Source organism: Prionailurus viverrinus, chromosome C1, assembly GCF_022837055.1.
Source record: "Prionailurus viverrinus isolate Anna chromosome C1, UM_Priviv_1.0, whole genome shotgun sequence".
NCBI classification, from domain to species: domain Eukaryota; kingdom Metazoa; phylum Chordata; class Mammalia; order Carnivora; family Felidae; genus Prionailurus; species Prionailurus viverrinus.
This window is the reverse complement of record NC_062568.1, coordinates 158,681,524-158,697,242: the sequence shown is the minus strand read 5'-3', so window position 1 is coordinate 158,697,242 and position 15,719 is coordinate 158,681,524. Positions and strand designations below refer to the sequence as shown.

The following is a 15,719-nucleotide window of genomic DNA, read 5'->3' as shown; positions in this document are numbered from 1 at the left end:
TTGTGAAGTGTTTTTAATAGGAGGTGCTTTCTATAGGTTGCTAAAAATCAAGGTTTACAAACATTACACGTCCAGAAACAAGTTTAAGGAACTTGGAAGTCTAACCACAATGATTTAGGAGGGTGTATGTTGCAATCTCAAGAGGGGTCAATAGTCCATATGGACTAAATTAATACTTGCCTCTGGGTAGCAGGTATGTTTGTAAATATAAAATTATATTAGACATTAGCACCAGTGCAGAACACACTCAGCATCATAAGATCCAAAACACCAGCACAAAAGTTTATGCATCATTAAAAACCAATTACCTCCTTCCTAAGATGTCAAACTAACAGGTAACTAGATTATAAATCTAATCCAAATGAATAACTCTTGTACTGTACAATTTCTTTTAGAAGTATATGGGAGAATTAATCAGCTAAATAGCAGACATTCTGATTTAAGATCTTCAGTATTTTTAAAATTGGACATTACCATACACAGGTAGAAAATACTGAGTGACAAAAGATCTTTAAAACTGTACATTAAGTTCCTTTCCTGTTTACCAATAAATGTGACCAAAAAAAAAAAAAAAAAAAATCCTAGAATATCTGATCTGTTTGTTGAGAATTCTCTCCATGTATGTGGTGATGCTCCCATTCAAGGAACCCATTAACCTAATTTTCTGAGGAAGAGGTAAAAGATACTTACTTGTCACTTTCTGTGGAACAGTCATCTATCAACTTAAGACCAAAATTAATAGCAATATAGGAAATTCAGAAACAGTAAGATTTTTGGTTTATATTTCAAGGACGGTGCTGCTGTTCCAACCTTATAAAGTAAAGCTGTCTGCTCTCCAAATTCCAAAAATTAACATACCCCCGCCCCCCCCCAATCTTACCATACAAACCAGTGCCCTTTGGTTTCTTAAGAAAAAAAGCAAGGGTTAAAAGGCTGTTGATTATGGAAGAACAATTTTGATTTGGGACCTTCCACACACAAATCATACTGAGTGGCCAGACACTTATTTTACAGAACAGTTTAAATAGTACGCAGTAGCCAAATCAACTTGTTCCACCCACCCTTTGGAGAGGAAAAAACCCAACACCCATAAAACTACTTCACTTGATAGGATGTGTACCAACAAGTAGCTTAAACCTTCCCCAACAAGGTGTCTAGTTTGGTTTTTAAAATGGGGGACAGTCACACATTTTAAAAGTAAATATAGGTGAAATTGTCAATCAATTATAAATTTGAACCTAATGAACCATGCAGGAGCAAGGGTTAATAAACCAATGTGCTTTGAATTTGTTCAAGTACTGATAGTTCTGTATATAAAGATTTAGCATATATAACAGCTATCATGAGAAGTGAAAAAAGATTTTCCCCAGAAATGAAAATATTAAAACTAAGTTAAAATACATAAAGTAGTATTAGTATTCCACACAGCATAAAATTTGACAAATCAAAGTTTACATGACCCAGTTGACCATGTGTGAAAATGCAAAGCAGGTATTAAAACTGATATTATGTCCAATATTTAAAACCAGTTTGTAATTGAGAGAACATCTAAATCCTTAATTAAAAAACACAAATGAAGTGAAAGCTTTAAACTGGTACACACTGTTCACACCTATATTTCAAGTTTGGAAATGCATATTTGCAAGCAGCAATACAAAAGTATTCATGAAGAATGCATAATCTCTGAAAATTATGAAAACATCCCTGCTACCAATACATTTCTAAATACAAAACTGACTACCATATTGTTACTTCTGTGTAGCGAGAGAAGTTCATTTTCAAAACAGATAAAATTCAGTCTTTAGGTGTGAATGGTATGAATGACAGTCTTTTTTTTTTTTTTTTTAAATTCTTAAGTCGTTTGGGATCCTTAAGCATGCAAAACCTCAGATGGGAGGGTCCACAAAGGAACCAGGGTTGTCTTATGGCATCCAGTTAAGCCAGAGCTGGGAATGCCTCAGGGTCATCTACATCAGGAGCAGAAGCACTTGACTGAAAAAGAAAGAAACCAAAATGAACAATTCCAGAATCTTGGATTGCCAGTGTCTACATTCAGACACGCAACTCTAAAAAATCATGAGGTTAAATAAAATACTAAGTAAAATGTGGCAAAAGCTTTACTTAAAAGTCAAAGTTATGGATCAGAATAAAACTATAAATATTTACAATGAGCCTTGTCCTAAGTTTTTATCAAAACCTATAAAACTTGCTTAATAATATCATGGGTTTAGTTTTCTAATAAATCACACAAGTAGACTCACATGGAATATGTGTGTGGAATTCTTACTTTGTTGTTTAGTAATTTTTTCCTCCCTTGCTCAACATGAATGGCATCAATTTGAAAGCAGGCTAAGAAACTTGTTACATAAAATGATTTAAGCAGCACATTCATCAGTGTTAGAAAGGGACCCAACTGCGATTTATAAAGTACAAATAACAACAGAAATGTGTTGAAAGAGCCCATATACACAACAGTGATCTTTTTAAAAAAACCTGATGTCAGAGGAAGAAACAAGAAATTATCACCCATTATGGACAAGCATAAAATGTTATACTAATCTACCACTATAATCAAACACTGACAGACTAAATCAAGTAAATGGGTCCCCAATTTGCACATCAGGTGTTGAGAATTCAGGAAGGCATCATTGTTGTTTCCTAGCCACACCATTAGAGACAAAGAACTAACTTAACCCAAGTATTACCTCTAATACTTTAGTTTAATAATATCTAGTCATGATACTTTGGCATCAAACAAATCAGAGTTCAAATTCATCAATTAGTAGGGCTTCTATCAAAATATTTCTTAAGAACTTGTTTCATGTCACACACACTGTGCAAGGCATTAGATTATAAAACTAGGACATGAATGAATTCCAGCTTTCACACTATAGTAAAAAAAAGTGACATTATCATCTTGTGTCACACAATTATGAACACAAATGTTATTAATGTTAACATTTAGCTGAGACCTAAAAAAAGCAGCAAAGAGTCAAGGCAAAGAAAGAGGCTGGCATTTCAAGTAGACCTTAGCAAAGGCCAAGAGTTAACTTGGTTCCCTGTATCTAAATTTCTCCTTCTGTAAAACAGAGATGTCAGTGTGGTAACAAGAATTAAGTACCTAAAATGCCTAGCACAGCACCATGACCAGCACCTAATAAGTACTGAACAAAGTGATAATTTTACTAGCAGCACAATTCAATCACTTTAAATACTTTAAACAAAAATATAGCCTAAAATGTAGTTTCTTGAAGGTATGTCTACTACTTTTTTCTTCTTCTATTCATATCCCCAAAATGGACATAGGGCACTGATTTACCAAAGAGAGGTCTTCAAATTACTTAAAGAAGTCTTAAAATTACCTTGTCAGTTCTGCTGCCACGGTTTGGACGTCCACCACGCCCACGGCCACCTCGCCCTCCCCTGCCACCACGTCCTGGGCGGCCAAGGTCTCCAAAATTGATCTCCAGCTGAGACGTTATATCATTTGCTGGCTTCCGGAAATGATGGTCCATAACCGAATCTTCAGCATGAGCCTAAAAATTTAAGAGTGGGCCATGGGATGATTAATAGGAAAGCAACACCACTAATTTCTAAATAATTAACTTTCTTTTAAAAAGACCAAAATCCAATCTGCACTTTGTGTGAATATATCAAAAATGATATGTGTCCTTCAGATGAAGACTTCTGGATAAATTTAAGGTTTCTACTGGTGATTAACTGAATCCCTTTTTAAGTTATGAAGAGAACTCTGGCTCTGTACTCTTCCAAGTATGACTTGGGAAAAGAAGTCACGTATAAACTCAGAATGCTTTTCTGTTCATGTACAACTATATGTTCTTCCCTATAAACTGGAGAACTACAGATTCAAATGAAACACAACTTTACATCACGGAACCTTGAAAGCTAAGCACAAATAAATCCAAGCCTTAAATATAGCCAGGTAACCTTAAAGTCAACATGTTTGTGGAATCCAGATCCTCCTCTGTATTTATGTATAAGGTATACCACCCACTCTGCAAAACAAAACAAAAGCCAGAGAATTTTACACTGTTTAATTCTTAATTTCTTCTTATATGTTTGGGATGAATGTGTTTTAATTTTTTTAATGTTTACTTTTGAGAGAGAGCGAGAGAGAGAGAGAGAGAGAGAGAGTGCGCGCAAGCAGGGGAGGGGGAGATAGAGAGGGAGACACAGAACCCGAAGCAGGTTCCAGGCTCTGAGCTGTCAGCACAGAGCCGGATGCGGGGCTTGAACTCACAAGCCGTGGGATCATGACCAGAGCCGAAGTTGGATGCTTAACTGACTGAGCCACACAGGCACCCCGGGATGAATGGGTTTTAATCTTCTAGTTGGAAACTTTTCTTATACTACTTGAAAAGTATGTTTTAGTTTTCCTAAATACAGGTACAATCCTTTTCTGAAGGAACAATGAACATTTTGTTCTTTCTAAATGTTGTAACACTACAACTGTTAATAACTACCCTTTAAAGTACAAGTAAATTTTGTAGTTATATCTATGTTTTCACCCCTCTAATTGTCTAATATCCAAATTGTCATTCCTCAGTGCTAGGCCAACCTAATCTAAAAGGCAGTAGAAGGTTCTTTTTTAGAATATCCATTTAAGTTAATGTTTAAATGTAAATCCACAAAACAACTGGCAAATTAAAGTCAATTATATATACGAATTGCTTAATTTTTAAACATTTGCTACTGCAAAGCAACAGTATCAATTCATTAATTAGAAGTGTTTTATAAGTTTCTAGAGCACAGAAGCAAAAAAGCCTAATTGATATACTACTGAAGCACCTCAAAGGTTGTACTACACTAATAAAGACAAAGTCTGGATGTTCGGGGCACATTCCTTTAAAGCAGCTAGAACAAATCTGCAGTTTTTTTTCTAGAACCATGAAGGATAATCAGGAACTAAGAGCTCTGACTTCAGCTGTCAATTCACAACCTAATTCAGTTTTCCATTTCTAAAGTTTCTTGTTTTTCCTAAGTACCAGTTTGTTGTGAGGATTAGGATATGTAAAAGAGAAAGAGCACTTAAAACATACTACAACAATCTTGAAGACCTATACATAAACTGCAAGACCATATATGTCAATAAGGCCAGATCTAAACAGGTACCCACATCACAAAAGCAACATGAACAAAAAGGATCCAAACACATAAAAGTGGTTTGATAACAAACATGTCCTAGTTTTAAAGTTATTCATAACAAATTTCAAAACTTAATTTTCAAAAATTTCTAATCATATACATCAGTTTGTATAATTATTTTTGAAAAGTTCAATGTAAAATAATAGTACTTAAAACTACCATACCTAACCCAAGGTCTATAAAATGCATGAAGAGACTTCAGGGTATTCATGAATCATGTAAAATAGATCAGTATTTTGTGTATGTGTGTCTTGTTCTAGAGAAAAGTTCTATCGGGACCCCAAAAAAGTTACAAATCATTTTGTCAAGTTGCCTAAGTAAATCTTTCCCATTTTAACCTAGGCAGTTTAATAATTACTACAAATTAACAACCTCTCCAAGATGAACTTTCATGATTTTTTTAATCAGGAATCCTATTTGCTTAACCCTAATACACAACTTTATCTGCAAAAATTACAAAAAAAAATAACCAAACGCATTCAAATGAAGCAAACAGGACTTGGCACTTAAGACAAAGTCCCCATTTTACTTTTATGGAGTCAATGCTTAAAAAATCATCTCTAAACCCAGAATATTTAAGTCTCTTCAACCTTTATTTCAAAATGTTTCCAAGTTTGCTTCACAGCTATTTGTTTAGAAAATTAAGATGCAATATCTTACCGAATCTTTTTATTGCAGGTTGCCTTAGTAACAAAAACATTTCAACTTCACTTTATAATCAAAATCTCACACTTGTACAAGCCCTAAATCATGGGCAACGGGCCATTCCTCTAAGAACCCGCCCCTATGACTGTTACCAAATCAAAAACCACCAACATGCCTTTCTCAAATATTTTTGTTAGTAAACCAATTTGCTGGTTCCTGTAAGACATCAATCCTCAGTAAAGGAAAACATTTTTTGAAGAGTCTTGATCATTATAAATGGCACAGGCAGAATTTGAAAAATTTAATACTAATGAAGCCACTAATTTATTTTAGCTTAAACCACATGAATATGCAAATCTTTCAACTGATTCCCGGTTAGGCAAGACTTTTTAAATATTAGCACAACTCTGAAAAGATCTACCTTATTTCTAAGACACTGATTTTATGATACACAACTAACTGCTTTTTAGGAAAAAAACAAAACCACATTAGATACATTGTGGACTGATTAAAGGACTACTTTTCTTGACACATAGTAATGCAATTTATTTCCTTTTTGAAAGTTTATCTACCCCAAATGATCCTAGGTAAAGGTTTTCTAAAAACAGATTACCCATGTCATATTTTTAAAAAGTATAAATACAATTCAATACACATCTGAACATTTCCAAACACCACAAAACTTAATTTTACCTCTTCACTCTTTGACTTATGAAGAACAAATCCCTTCTTCCACTGCCCATCAGCACCTTCATTTGGTTTTCGGATATTAAATTCTACTTTTGCCCGGTCCTTATTTTGAATAGCTTTCCACTCATCCAAAGTCATTTCTTTTGGACCCTCTTCCTTTACTTCTTCAACTTCATTCTCCCTGTGAAAACATATTTGTTTTATAGCTGGTAGTTCTTTTAAAGCTGATAAAATCCTAATTTACAATTATAAGGAAGCAGCTAATCTTGACTAGTTGGTATGCTTTAAGAGACTACTCAAGGACAAGAAGACCCCAGTCCTCTTTGTAACCCAAAGGTTAACATGTAACTTGGTGGAGGCTAGAATTCAGTACTTGTTGAATTAGTGAAAGCATGGATAAACTGAGGAATATACAATTTTGAATTATCTTTACCTAAAATACACATTTCTTAAAAACATACTTCTTTAAAACCATACATACCCTTATGTGATTAAAATATTAGGCTTAGCTTCTCCTAAAACACTTAATTTTCCTAATTTCCCACAATATAGAACTTATAACAAAAATAAAGGCAGTCATCTAGGATGACTGAACAACCAGGACTCATATTCTAGAATATAAAAGAACTATTCCTCTATCCTTTCTTTTATCAACTAATGCTCATAGCAAAACAATTTTAAAAGCCAAGTACACCTATAAATCCAAAATCCTGTATACTCCAAACTTTCAAATCAACCTGACATGGACAGGAAACTGCAGCTTCACCAATACTGGAACCTTCCACAAAACACACCAATTTCAAAACTTAATACTAAATTAGTTAGAACTATTATATACTATCCTTTCCCTTTTTTTCAAAAACAAAGCATGGGCCTAGGAATCCATTATTTCAGTCTAATCTCAACTTGTAATTGTCACCAAACAAGTTGTTTGCTATTTTGGGAGCCTTGCTTCCTTCCAAAGATAGCAGGTGACTCAGTTAGCCTGAGAGCTCAAATATCTATCTCCCTTCCATGCTACTTTTCACTGTTCGACATAACCTATCTTAAAACTTCCTGTACCAAGTTACACTTAATAAATGATACCTTGGCTAGCAATATCAAATCCAACTCTGTCACTTTGCAAATGAGAAAACTAAGGATCAAAAAAAGATCCTAGTTACTCCCAAGTCATGACACAGCCAAGAATAGAACTCAGCATACCTTTACCACGTCATGAGATCATGACCTCTATCTTCAAGGGTTGTTGTAACGATCAAATGAAATAAAATAAAGGCCCTGGGAACTAAATATAAGGGAGTTAATCAAAGTCAGCTTGTGACTCTTAATCAAAACTATGCTTCCTAAATTTATACTTCCACATATAAGATGGAATACTATATTCAGATTCTCCCCTGCTCTAATGTCATAATCTTGATCTTCTTTAGCCCAAATACCCTCAATTGTATTCCTGGGTCCTGAGCGAAAGATTTGCTTGCAATACACTATCAATACATTAATTTCTTCCGATAAAGTTTTACCACTCAAAATTATGATTTCGTAGTTTCATATAAGTGAAATTTATATTACCCCAAGTGCAACAGATCACTTAATACCATGTATGTTTATCTAATAGTAAATTATTATTCTTTCTTCAAACAAACCCATGGAATATGATACTATTACCAATAATGGTTCACTGTAGGCACAACTTTTGGAGAAAAAGAAGAAAAGCATCCCCTCTCTGACTGATTTAAATATACTCTGATTAAGATTACACAAACCCGGGGTGCCTGGGTGGCTCAGTGGGTTAAGCATCCAACTCTTGATTTTGGCTCAGGTCATGATCTCATGGTCGCATGTCAGGCTCTGCCGACTGTGGAGCCTGCTTGGGATTCTCGCTCTCCCTCACCCTCTGCCCCTCCCCCACTCATGGGCTAGCCCTCTCTACATAAACAAAAACCCTAAATAACTAGCAATTACACAAACCCTAAATAACTGGCAATTCCAGACTTTAATCCATATTACTATATATAAAAAATGACTGGCATGTAACTTCTGCTTGGGTTGATGGAAACTAGAGGAAGGCAGTAAATTATTTCCACCAGCATAACTTGAACTTTTACAATTCTTCCACCCTTGAATGAAAACTTCAAAACCAAGTCTTATATCTAAAAAACTCAGAAAATGAAAAGGATTAAGAAAGCCAGTAAATTAGTAACATATTCTGGCTCTTGCTCTCCTCATACTCATACATTTAAAAACAAGACAATAATGCTATGTTCCAAATTCTATGGGGGGGGAGGGGGGGAAGCCTTCAGAGACAGAGAAACCAATTTTAAAATGGTCACATTTTCTAGTTTTAAACTATTTTGGAATAAAATTTATATAGACCCCAAAGTACTACCACCTATGCATTCTAAATACTACAATTCTCTTATGTCAACCATTTGGTCTAATTTTTAGAAACCCCCAGTTTTAGCTTCCACCTATTCAATGTCTCTGGACAGCTATCATCACTAGGATTATTATGACTTGTCTACCACATAAAGTATAGCTAAATAAAATGCAGGGCATCTTTTTCCTATTCTCCATTCTCAGGTTAAACAGTTAATTTTTGTTCTTAAGGTGAACAAGTATTACTGTTCATACTGTAAAATATGCATTTTCCTTATCTTTTAAAAGACAACAATGGTAATTTCAAATAGAAATATCCATTTCTATTTTTCAAGCCATTATAGTCCAATATAAAAATGTGTAAAGCAGTCCTCTAAATAGATACTATTTGAGGGATTGGGGCACCACAAAAGTCTCCAGTTAAAAACCACCAAATAGTAGCATTAAACCTGCATGCTCTTTTCTTGGTAAAAACCCAAACTGATTGCAATGCTGGGGCATTACCAGTACACATAAAACCACTTACTTATTTTCAGTGTCTGCAACTGGATGTTCTTCACCTTCAGGTGTTTCCTCAGTCACATTTGATTGATCCAAGTCACTGCAATTATAAGATATTGGTTTCTGAATGTATTTTGGGGACTCTCTAAGGAAAAAAGAAAAAGAAAAGCATCTAGGTCCATTTACATGTAGCTGAAGAATTCTTTATACAAAAATGTTTTAAAGTCTTCACATTCCCTAACAATCTTTTCTTACTAAATAAACTTCGCGGTAGACCTAACAGAAAATAACTTAAAACTGCATACTAATTCCAAGTTATAGTTCAAGTACTTTATTCAAAAAGTAGCAGGACAGAGTAGCTTGCTCAAAAACAAAGTTTCAACAGCCTATCAAACTTTTCTAATGACCACACAGGTCAACAGCTAAAAAAGAAACTATTAAAAACATACAGGAAATCAGCATACCCAAATAACTTAAACGTAGGGTTTGAAAAGCTACACTGCCATGTGAAAAGAAAAATGAACATCACATATATTAAAATATAGAAAAATTGGTCATTTGACATATTGTATTCAAATACATCCAACGAGATAGTATAAGGAAGTAGCTCTCAGATGAGAGCATCTGTTCTTGTCCTAGGACAAGTAAAACTTAATAGGTATAGATAAAACTAATAAAGTATAGAATCTTATTTAAGCATTATTTTAAAAATTCAGAATACCAACGTTAATTCATCTTTGACAGTTCCCCAGTTGTGAGAGCCGCTACCTCCACGTTTGTCTTCGTGCTTCAGGCCACTGTAATGTGAAAAAGAACTAACAAAACTGAGTTAACATAGTACTCTTTAATTCTAGAAATTCAAATTTTGTCTAATTAAGGAAGCAAATTCACATGTAAAAATATAATAAAAACCTATATAAGACTTACGATCTATCACTTCCACTATGCCTATCAAATTCACGCTTGCCACGAGAATCAAATCCATCTCCTCGGCCCATTCCACGTCCACGTCCTCCTCGACCTCTTCCAAGACCACCACGGCCTCGGATAGGCCGATCAATAATCGGTCTACAACAAACAAAAAAATATTATATACCTCCTCCAAGGTTTCCAGAAAAAAAAAACAAAAATAAGGAAAATTCATCCAAAGACTCAAATGCAAAAACATATTTACTGGCTAATAATGCAGTGGTTAAACACGTTTCAGAAAAGTCAAAACAATCTACTTCCAAACACAGAAATCAGAACTAGGAAGCTCCCCACAGACGAGAAATTTTTGCTTTCTCTAAAACTTTACTGCCAGTGCCTATACTTTCTCATGGTTATTCATTTCGCATTATAATCCAGTAAAACCACTACACCTCACCAATACACTTCAAAATAAAAATAAATGCATCTAATGTGCACAAGTCATCTGTTTTCCTATAAACAATTACCCAACAGGACTTTCCTGCTAACAACATCTGGGGACAGTAAGGAAAAGAATTATCCACTGATTCGATAGAAGTATTTCATTACAAGAAGTCCAAGACTGAACACTAAAAACTGTCACCAAAATGTTCATAGTAAAACAATGCATACACTCAGACATTTCTCTAAAAAACTGATCAATGTAACCAGCCACACTGCCACCTGGCAAATTATGCCCAATTTATAGCTTTGTGTTAATATATGACTCTATAAACTGACAAATATGAAGAAATTAAAAAATCTTGCCTATCAACTGAAAATTCTCCTCCTTCACCCTTTTCTTCAAGTGGCTTTTCAAATCGCCGTTCACGAGGTGGTCGCCTTTCTGGTCTCCTATCAATTATTTTCCCTTCACCCTGCAGCTGTTGATCAGGTCTTCTTCCAACACGTCTTATTCCTAAAATGATAAATAACCTGCATAAGCACAGTGTTTTTGCAACACAAAAAATTAGGCAGACTACCGAAAAGACAAAAAAAGAAAAAAAAAGTTGCTATTCTTTCAATCCACTATCCAGCACTTGCTGCTGAAAATGGCAAGTGGGCATCTCTATAAAGTATAAAAGTACTTCAGAGAAATTCCTATTTAAAGACAATAAATTTGTTTCAAACTTCTATTTAGTTTGCCAAATCATATCCCACTCCCTCCCCAAGCATTCCTGTAACTGACTTGTAAGTCATCAGGGTAGCCATTATTCCTCTCACTTTTCAAGATGCCACAATCCCTTAATTTAAAATTCCCACTTTTAGAAATTTTAGGCATATGATACACAGTGGCTTTCAAGACACCAAAGATTAACACCAGTAGCCATTCATTAGTTAATACTGAAGCAAATCAACACACTCACCAGATAAGGACCCTCAGAAAAACAGTGAAGGCCATCTACTTTATTTTACATAATCTGGAGAAAATAAAACTAATTTCTATGAAATTACAAAACTGATAGGAAAACAAATGGCACAGAGGAATACATCTTCATTGTTTCAAACAGCTAATTAACCAGAAAAAAGTATCATTTTCCTCTATTAATTTCTCTATGTATTCACATATGTATCCATCCATATCCATTCACAGGGACACACACTGAGAAAAAAAAAATACTGCTATGCAACCACTAGGAAATAGTCCAATCATTTCATTATTATAAATGGAGAGCTTTCTTTGTTTGCCCTTACAAGTATCTTTGTTTCCGAAGAATCTTTAAAAACCACACACACATAGATCCCTTTAAAAACAGTATTTAAGAAATAAAAACCATCACTAGGTGATGGCTAAAACATTTACTGATTTCCTCATTAGTTTTTTCCTGTGTCAGTGGCCCACAAAGGCAACCAATATGCATTATGAGTGGCCTCAAGTAGATTAAATTCATGACTGTAAAATTTCAGGTATGCCTAAACTCCTAAACCATAATTTCTGCCCGAGTCAAAAAGCAGCTGAGGAATTGGTTTTGTAACAGGATCTTAAGTTGATTCACTGATTCTTTCTAAGAAAGTGACCACCACCAGAATGCACCCAATCATTCAGTTGCTTTAACTAAATTCAAATGGTAAATATCAAACTCTTAAATAAAATTTTAAGGTCCAATCCACATAAACTCTCAGGGTAGACCACAAATGTTAGATCGTAAGGCATCTTAAACAAATACTGTCACAGGTATAGTGTATTGGGGTGGAGCTATGGAATCAGTCCTTTAATAATGATATTCAACAAGCCAAACACACCCAAATGAACAATGGCTTCCTTCCCCACCCAATATTCATTATTATGCTTACAGAACCTAAAAAATTTACTAAATAAATTCACCCAATGACAGATATTTTTAAAAATTCAAACTTTTCTTACCCTCTTATCTGCACCTGCAAACTCATTTGATTTGCAGTAGATTCCAGGCGTTCAATAAAAAAAAAAAAAACAAAAACTAAAAAACACCTTAGTCTACACTCTTAGCGATGTTCTGTGTCAGCTCTCAAATTCTTCAAATGGACAAGCTATGAAACTCATAAAATATGAAATACATATCTAAGATACTTCTAGCATTTGCCAGGACTTATCATCCAAAGGCAAAGAACACATGATTAGGTAGCAATTCTTCCCACTGCAAGAGGCAGGGAGACAGTTTACAGGTCTATCCTTCTCCAATGCCCACAACATCAACTGACAGGTAGTAGGGATCTGAAATCTTTTTCATTCAACACTTTTCCTATATTTATATGCTTGTGTTTTATGCAATTTAAGGTTAACAAGTGAGTGCAATGTATTGCTGATGTGAAGAAAATGTTGACAGCTAATATGGAAGTTTTCCTAAGGAAAGTGTACAGAGTGTGAACTCAGTCCTGGTTATAAATTTATGAAGTAATTCCATAACTTTGTAACCTAAAATACTAGGTTTGAGGTTAAGAGCTTACCTCAAAAGTGGGCTTTATGATCAAAACAACTGAGGAGTTTAAACCAATCTTCATGCTTTGAACATTCAAAATGGGTGAACACATTTACCTGGTACACTTGGATTTATACATTTGACTCAATTTTTTCACACTTTTTTTGGATTAGTGATCAAGGGGGTGAACTTGAACAAAAAATAGTAAATAATTACACAGGTCTCTGTTACTCAACACAGAAATTAAATAATTATTCCACCGTGCTACAGGTTGCTTTAAAACTTAGATTAAATAGATACTTGGTCTAATCAATGTGCACACATGCTTTCCAACACTCCAAATTGTGCTTCTCCCCACCCTGTAATTTTAATACAAGAATTGTTTTGTTTTAGTCATCACATAGGTTCTTCATTCCAAGCATCACAGAAGTTCTGTATTAAAAAAAAAATCCCAAAGCAAAGCCTAATATCATAATAAATCATAATTGTTGTGATTTTTAAAATTAGTTGAATGCAATTCAACTAAAATGAGAAACTACTACTTTCACGAGCACGTGGCAGTGAAGAATAATTTCAACTTTCAACGTAAAAAGGCAATTCCAAAGATTCAGAGCTTAAGTTCTACACCTACCTGCTACCGATCGAGCACGCTTTTTTCTGATCCTCAACTATTTTTGCTTTTTCATCCATCACAGAAGACAAACCAGCAATAAGAGAACGCAAAAATCAACCCCAAGACAACTGTGACCGGCCAATGAATCCTGACCATGCTTCATGCACATGTGGAGAAAAAGCTACAGACTCAAAGGAGCTCTGCCATGGCTAACATTGTGACAGCCTCTGCACTCATTTCACCACGAGGCCCAGGCGGGGCCACCAATATGAAATACTGAGAGGAGGGGTGACGGGACAGAGGACGAGCCTCAGGATTTCCTGCAATAACAGGTCTTCGTTCAGAATTCCCGCTTCTGCTTGCTACAGTGTAACAAAATGTCTCTTCCCAAAAGCTTCCTTCACTCCAAGTTTATAGTTTTTAACAGTTAAGGGGATGGGGGGGGGGCAATAAAGTACATGTGGCACCTGGAACAGCAGCTTGCTCCACAGTATGATAGCGTAGGACACAGAACTAGCTCAGGTGCAAACTCCGACCCCCCCAGCTTTTCAGTGGGGTACTCCGCGCCATCGTGGGACAAGATGGCAGGAGAGAAGCCAACCGCACCTCAAAGCAGCCTCGGGAGAGCTCCGTGCAGCAAGAAGCTGTGGACCCCACACTTCCCCGTAACTACAAAAGCTTCAGCAAGTGGCTAGCTTCCCCGAACCTCGGTCCACGCGCTCGCCCGCCAAGGAATCCGGCGGGAAGGCAACAGCCTCCCAGGATCGCGAACACGCTCGAGGAGCAGCTTATCTCCAGAGCACGCTCCTCCGCTCAGAAACTGAAGCGGGAAGGGGATGGCTCCAGGATCCTTGCAGGTGGTTTGAACTTGGGGCTACCACGCTCCCAGCACCTTAGCGGGACCTGGCTTTTGTCGTGTGGAGGAAACGTGAGGAAATCGGCGGCAAAGTCTCCCGCGGACCCTCAGAACTCCAGAAGCAGGTGGTAGCCGTAAAGTCCCCTCGCTCCTTCCCTCCATCCCGGGTCTCCCCCACCTTCTACCACAGCTTTACCTTCTTTCTTAAGCGCCACGGGCGGCTGCGTCTCCTCTTTCTTGTCAACCACGCCGACGTTGGGGGGCAGTGGGTTCTTGCGGTCTTTCTGGGACTCTTTACGCAGCTGTTTGCCTGCCGCGTTGGAGTTGGTCTGGGCTGCGGCCTGAGCTGCGCTCTTGGCCCCGGGGCCCCCAACGCCGCCCCCGCCGGCTTCTTTTTTCTTGTTCTCTGCTGCCTTCAACACCTCAAAGGGGTCCGATTCGTCGTCAAATAACTGGTCGAATCGGTTGGTGACCACGCAGCCGAAGCCTTCCTGTAAGTGCCCAGGCATGATGGTGGCTCGGCGGCGCGTTCCTCCACGGATTGCAGCGGGCCGCGCCGAGCCAAGAGCGCCTGCTTCAGCTCTTCCCACAAGATGGCCGGGCCGAGAGAGGGGGGCCGTCTTCTCTTCCGGCGCCAGGCACACATCCGGGAGCGGCCAGCGCCGCACGGCACCACGGGGTATGTAGGCCAGAGTCGCTTTTCCTGAGGCGGCTCTCGGCTCCAAGACTACAAATCCCAGAATGCACGGCGCTGCAACTCTTCGCGCGCGCCTAAGAGGAGGGACCTCACGGAGGGAGTGGAGCGTGCGAGCTGAGGGCGGGGAAGCGCTGTGGTGGGCGGAGTCCTGCCACCTGCTCTTGCCACCCTTAAACTCTCTGGGTCTCGGGCAACACTGAAAACAGGAAAACGAGACGGCGTATTTTGCTCGCGAAAGTTCTCTGTCTTTGGTTTTACTTACCCGCCTCCGGCCCAGGGCTAACTTTCCCCACCTCCCCGGGGAGGGTCAAGGTGACTCCAGATTTT

At 37.3% G+C, this 15,719-nt stretch overlaps 1 protein-coding gene across 4 annotated transcripts; it reads right to left on the bottom strand.

Annotated features, from left to right (window-relative positions):
• Positions 1 to 1,392: 1,392 nt before the first annotated feature.
• Positions 1,393 to 15,321, bottom strand: SERBP1 (SERPINE1 mRNA binding protein 1). 4 transcript variants are annotated; one of them, XM_047869314.1, is made up of 8 exons: positions 14,892 to 15,321; positions 11,095 to 11,245; positions 10,306 to 10,446; positions 10,104 to 10,193; positions 9,404 to 9,523; positions 6,505 to 6,682; positions 3,363 to 3,536; positions 1,393 to 1,992 (listed from the first exon to the last, which is right to left on the bottom strand). In XM_047869314.1, the coding sequence occupies exons 1-8, from the start codon at positions 15,202 to 15,204 to the stop codon at positions 1,936 to 1,938; spliced, it is 1,224 nt and encodes a 407-aa protein (XP_047725270.1). In that variant the 5' UTR covers positions 15,205 to 15,321; the 3' UTR covers positions 1,393 to 1,935. The 4 variants fall into 4 exon arrangements, with proteins under 4 accessions (XP_047725270.1, XP_047725271.1, XP_047725272.1 ...); XM_047869315.1 differs by having other exon boundaries at positions 10,104 to 10,175; XM_047869316.1 differs by having other exon boundaries at positions 9,404 to 9,478; positions 14,892 to 15,320.
• Positions 15,322 to 15,719: the final 398 nt, after the last annotated feature.

Excerpts from the sequence above, each read along its gene's own strand:
- SERBP1 (XM_047869314.1), bottom strand. The coding sequence starts at position 15,204 with ATGCCTGGGCACTTACAGGAAGGCTTCGGCTGCGTGGTCACCAACCGA. Across the intron at positions 6,683-9,403 it reads GTTGCAGACACTGAAAATAA|GGAGAATGAAGTTGAAGAAG; the intron begins GTAAGTGGTTTT and ends ATGTTTTCACAG. Across the intron at positions 1,993-3,362 it reads GTGGCAGCAGAACTGACAAG|TCAAGTGCTTCTGCTCCTGA; the intron begins GTAATTTTAAGA and ends TTTCTTTTTCAG.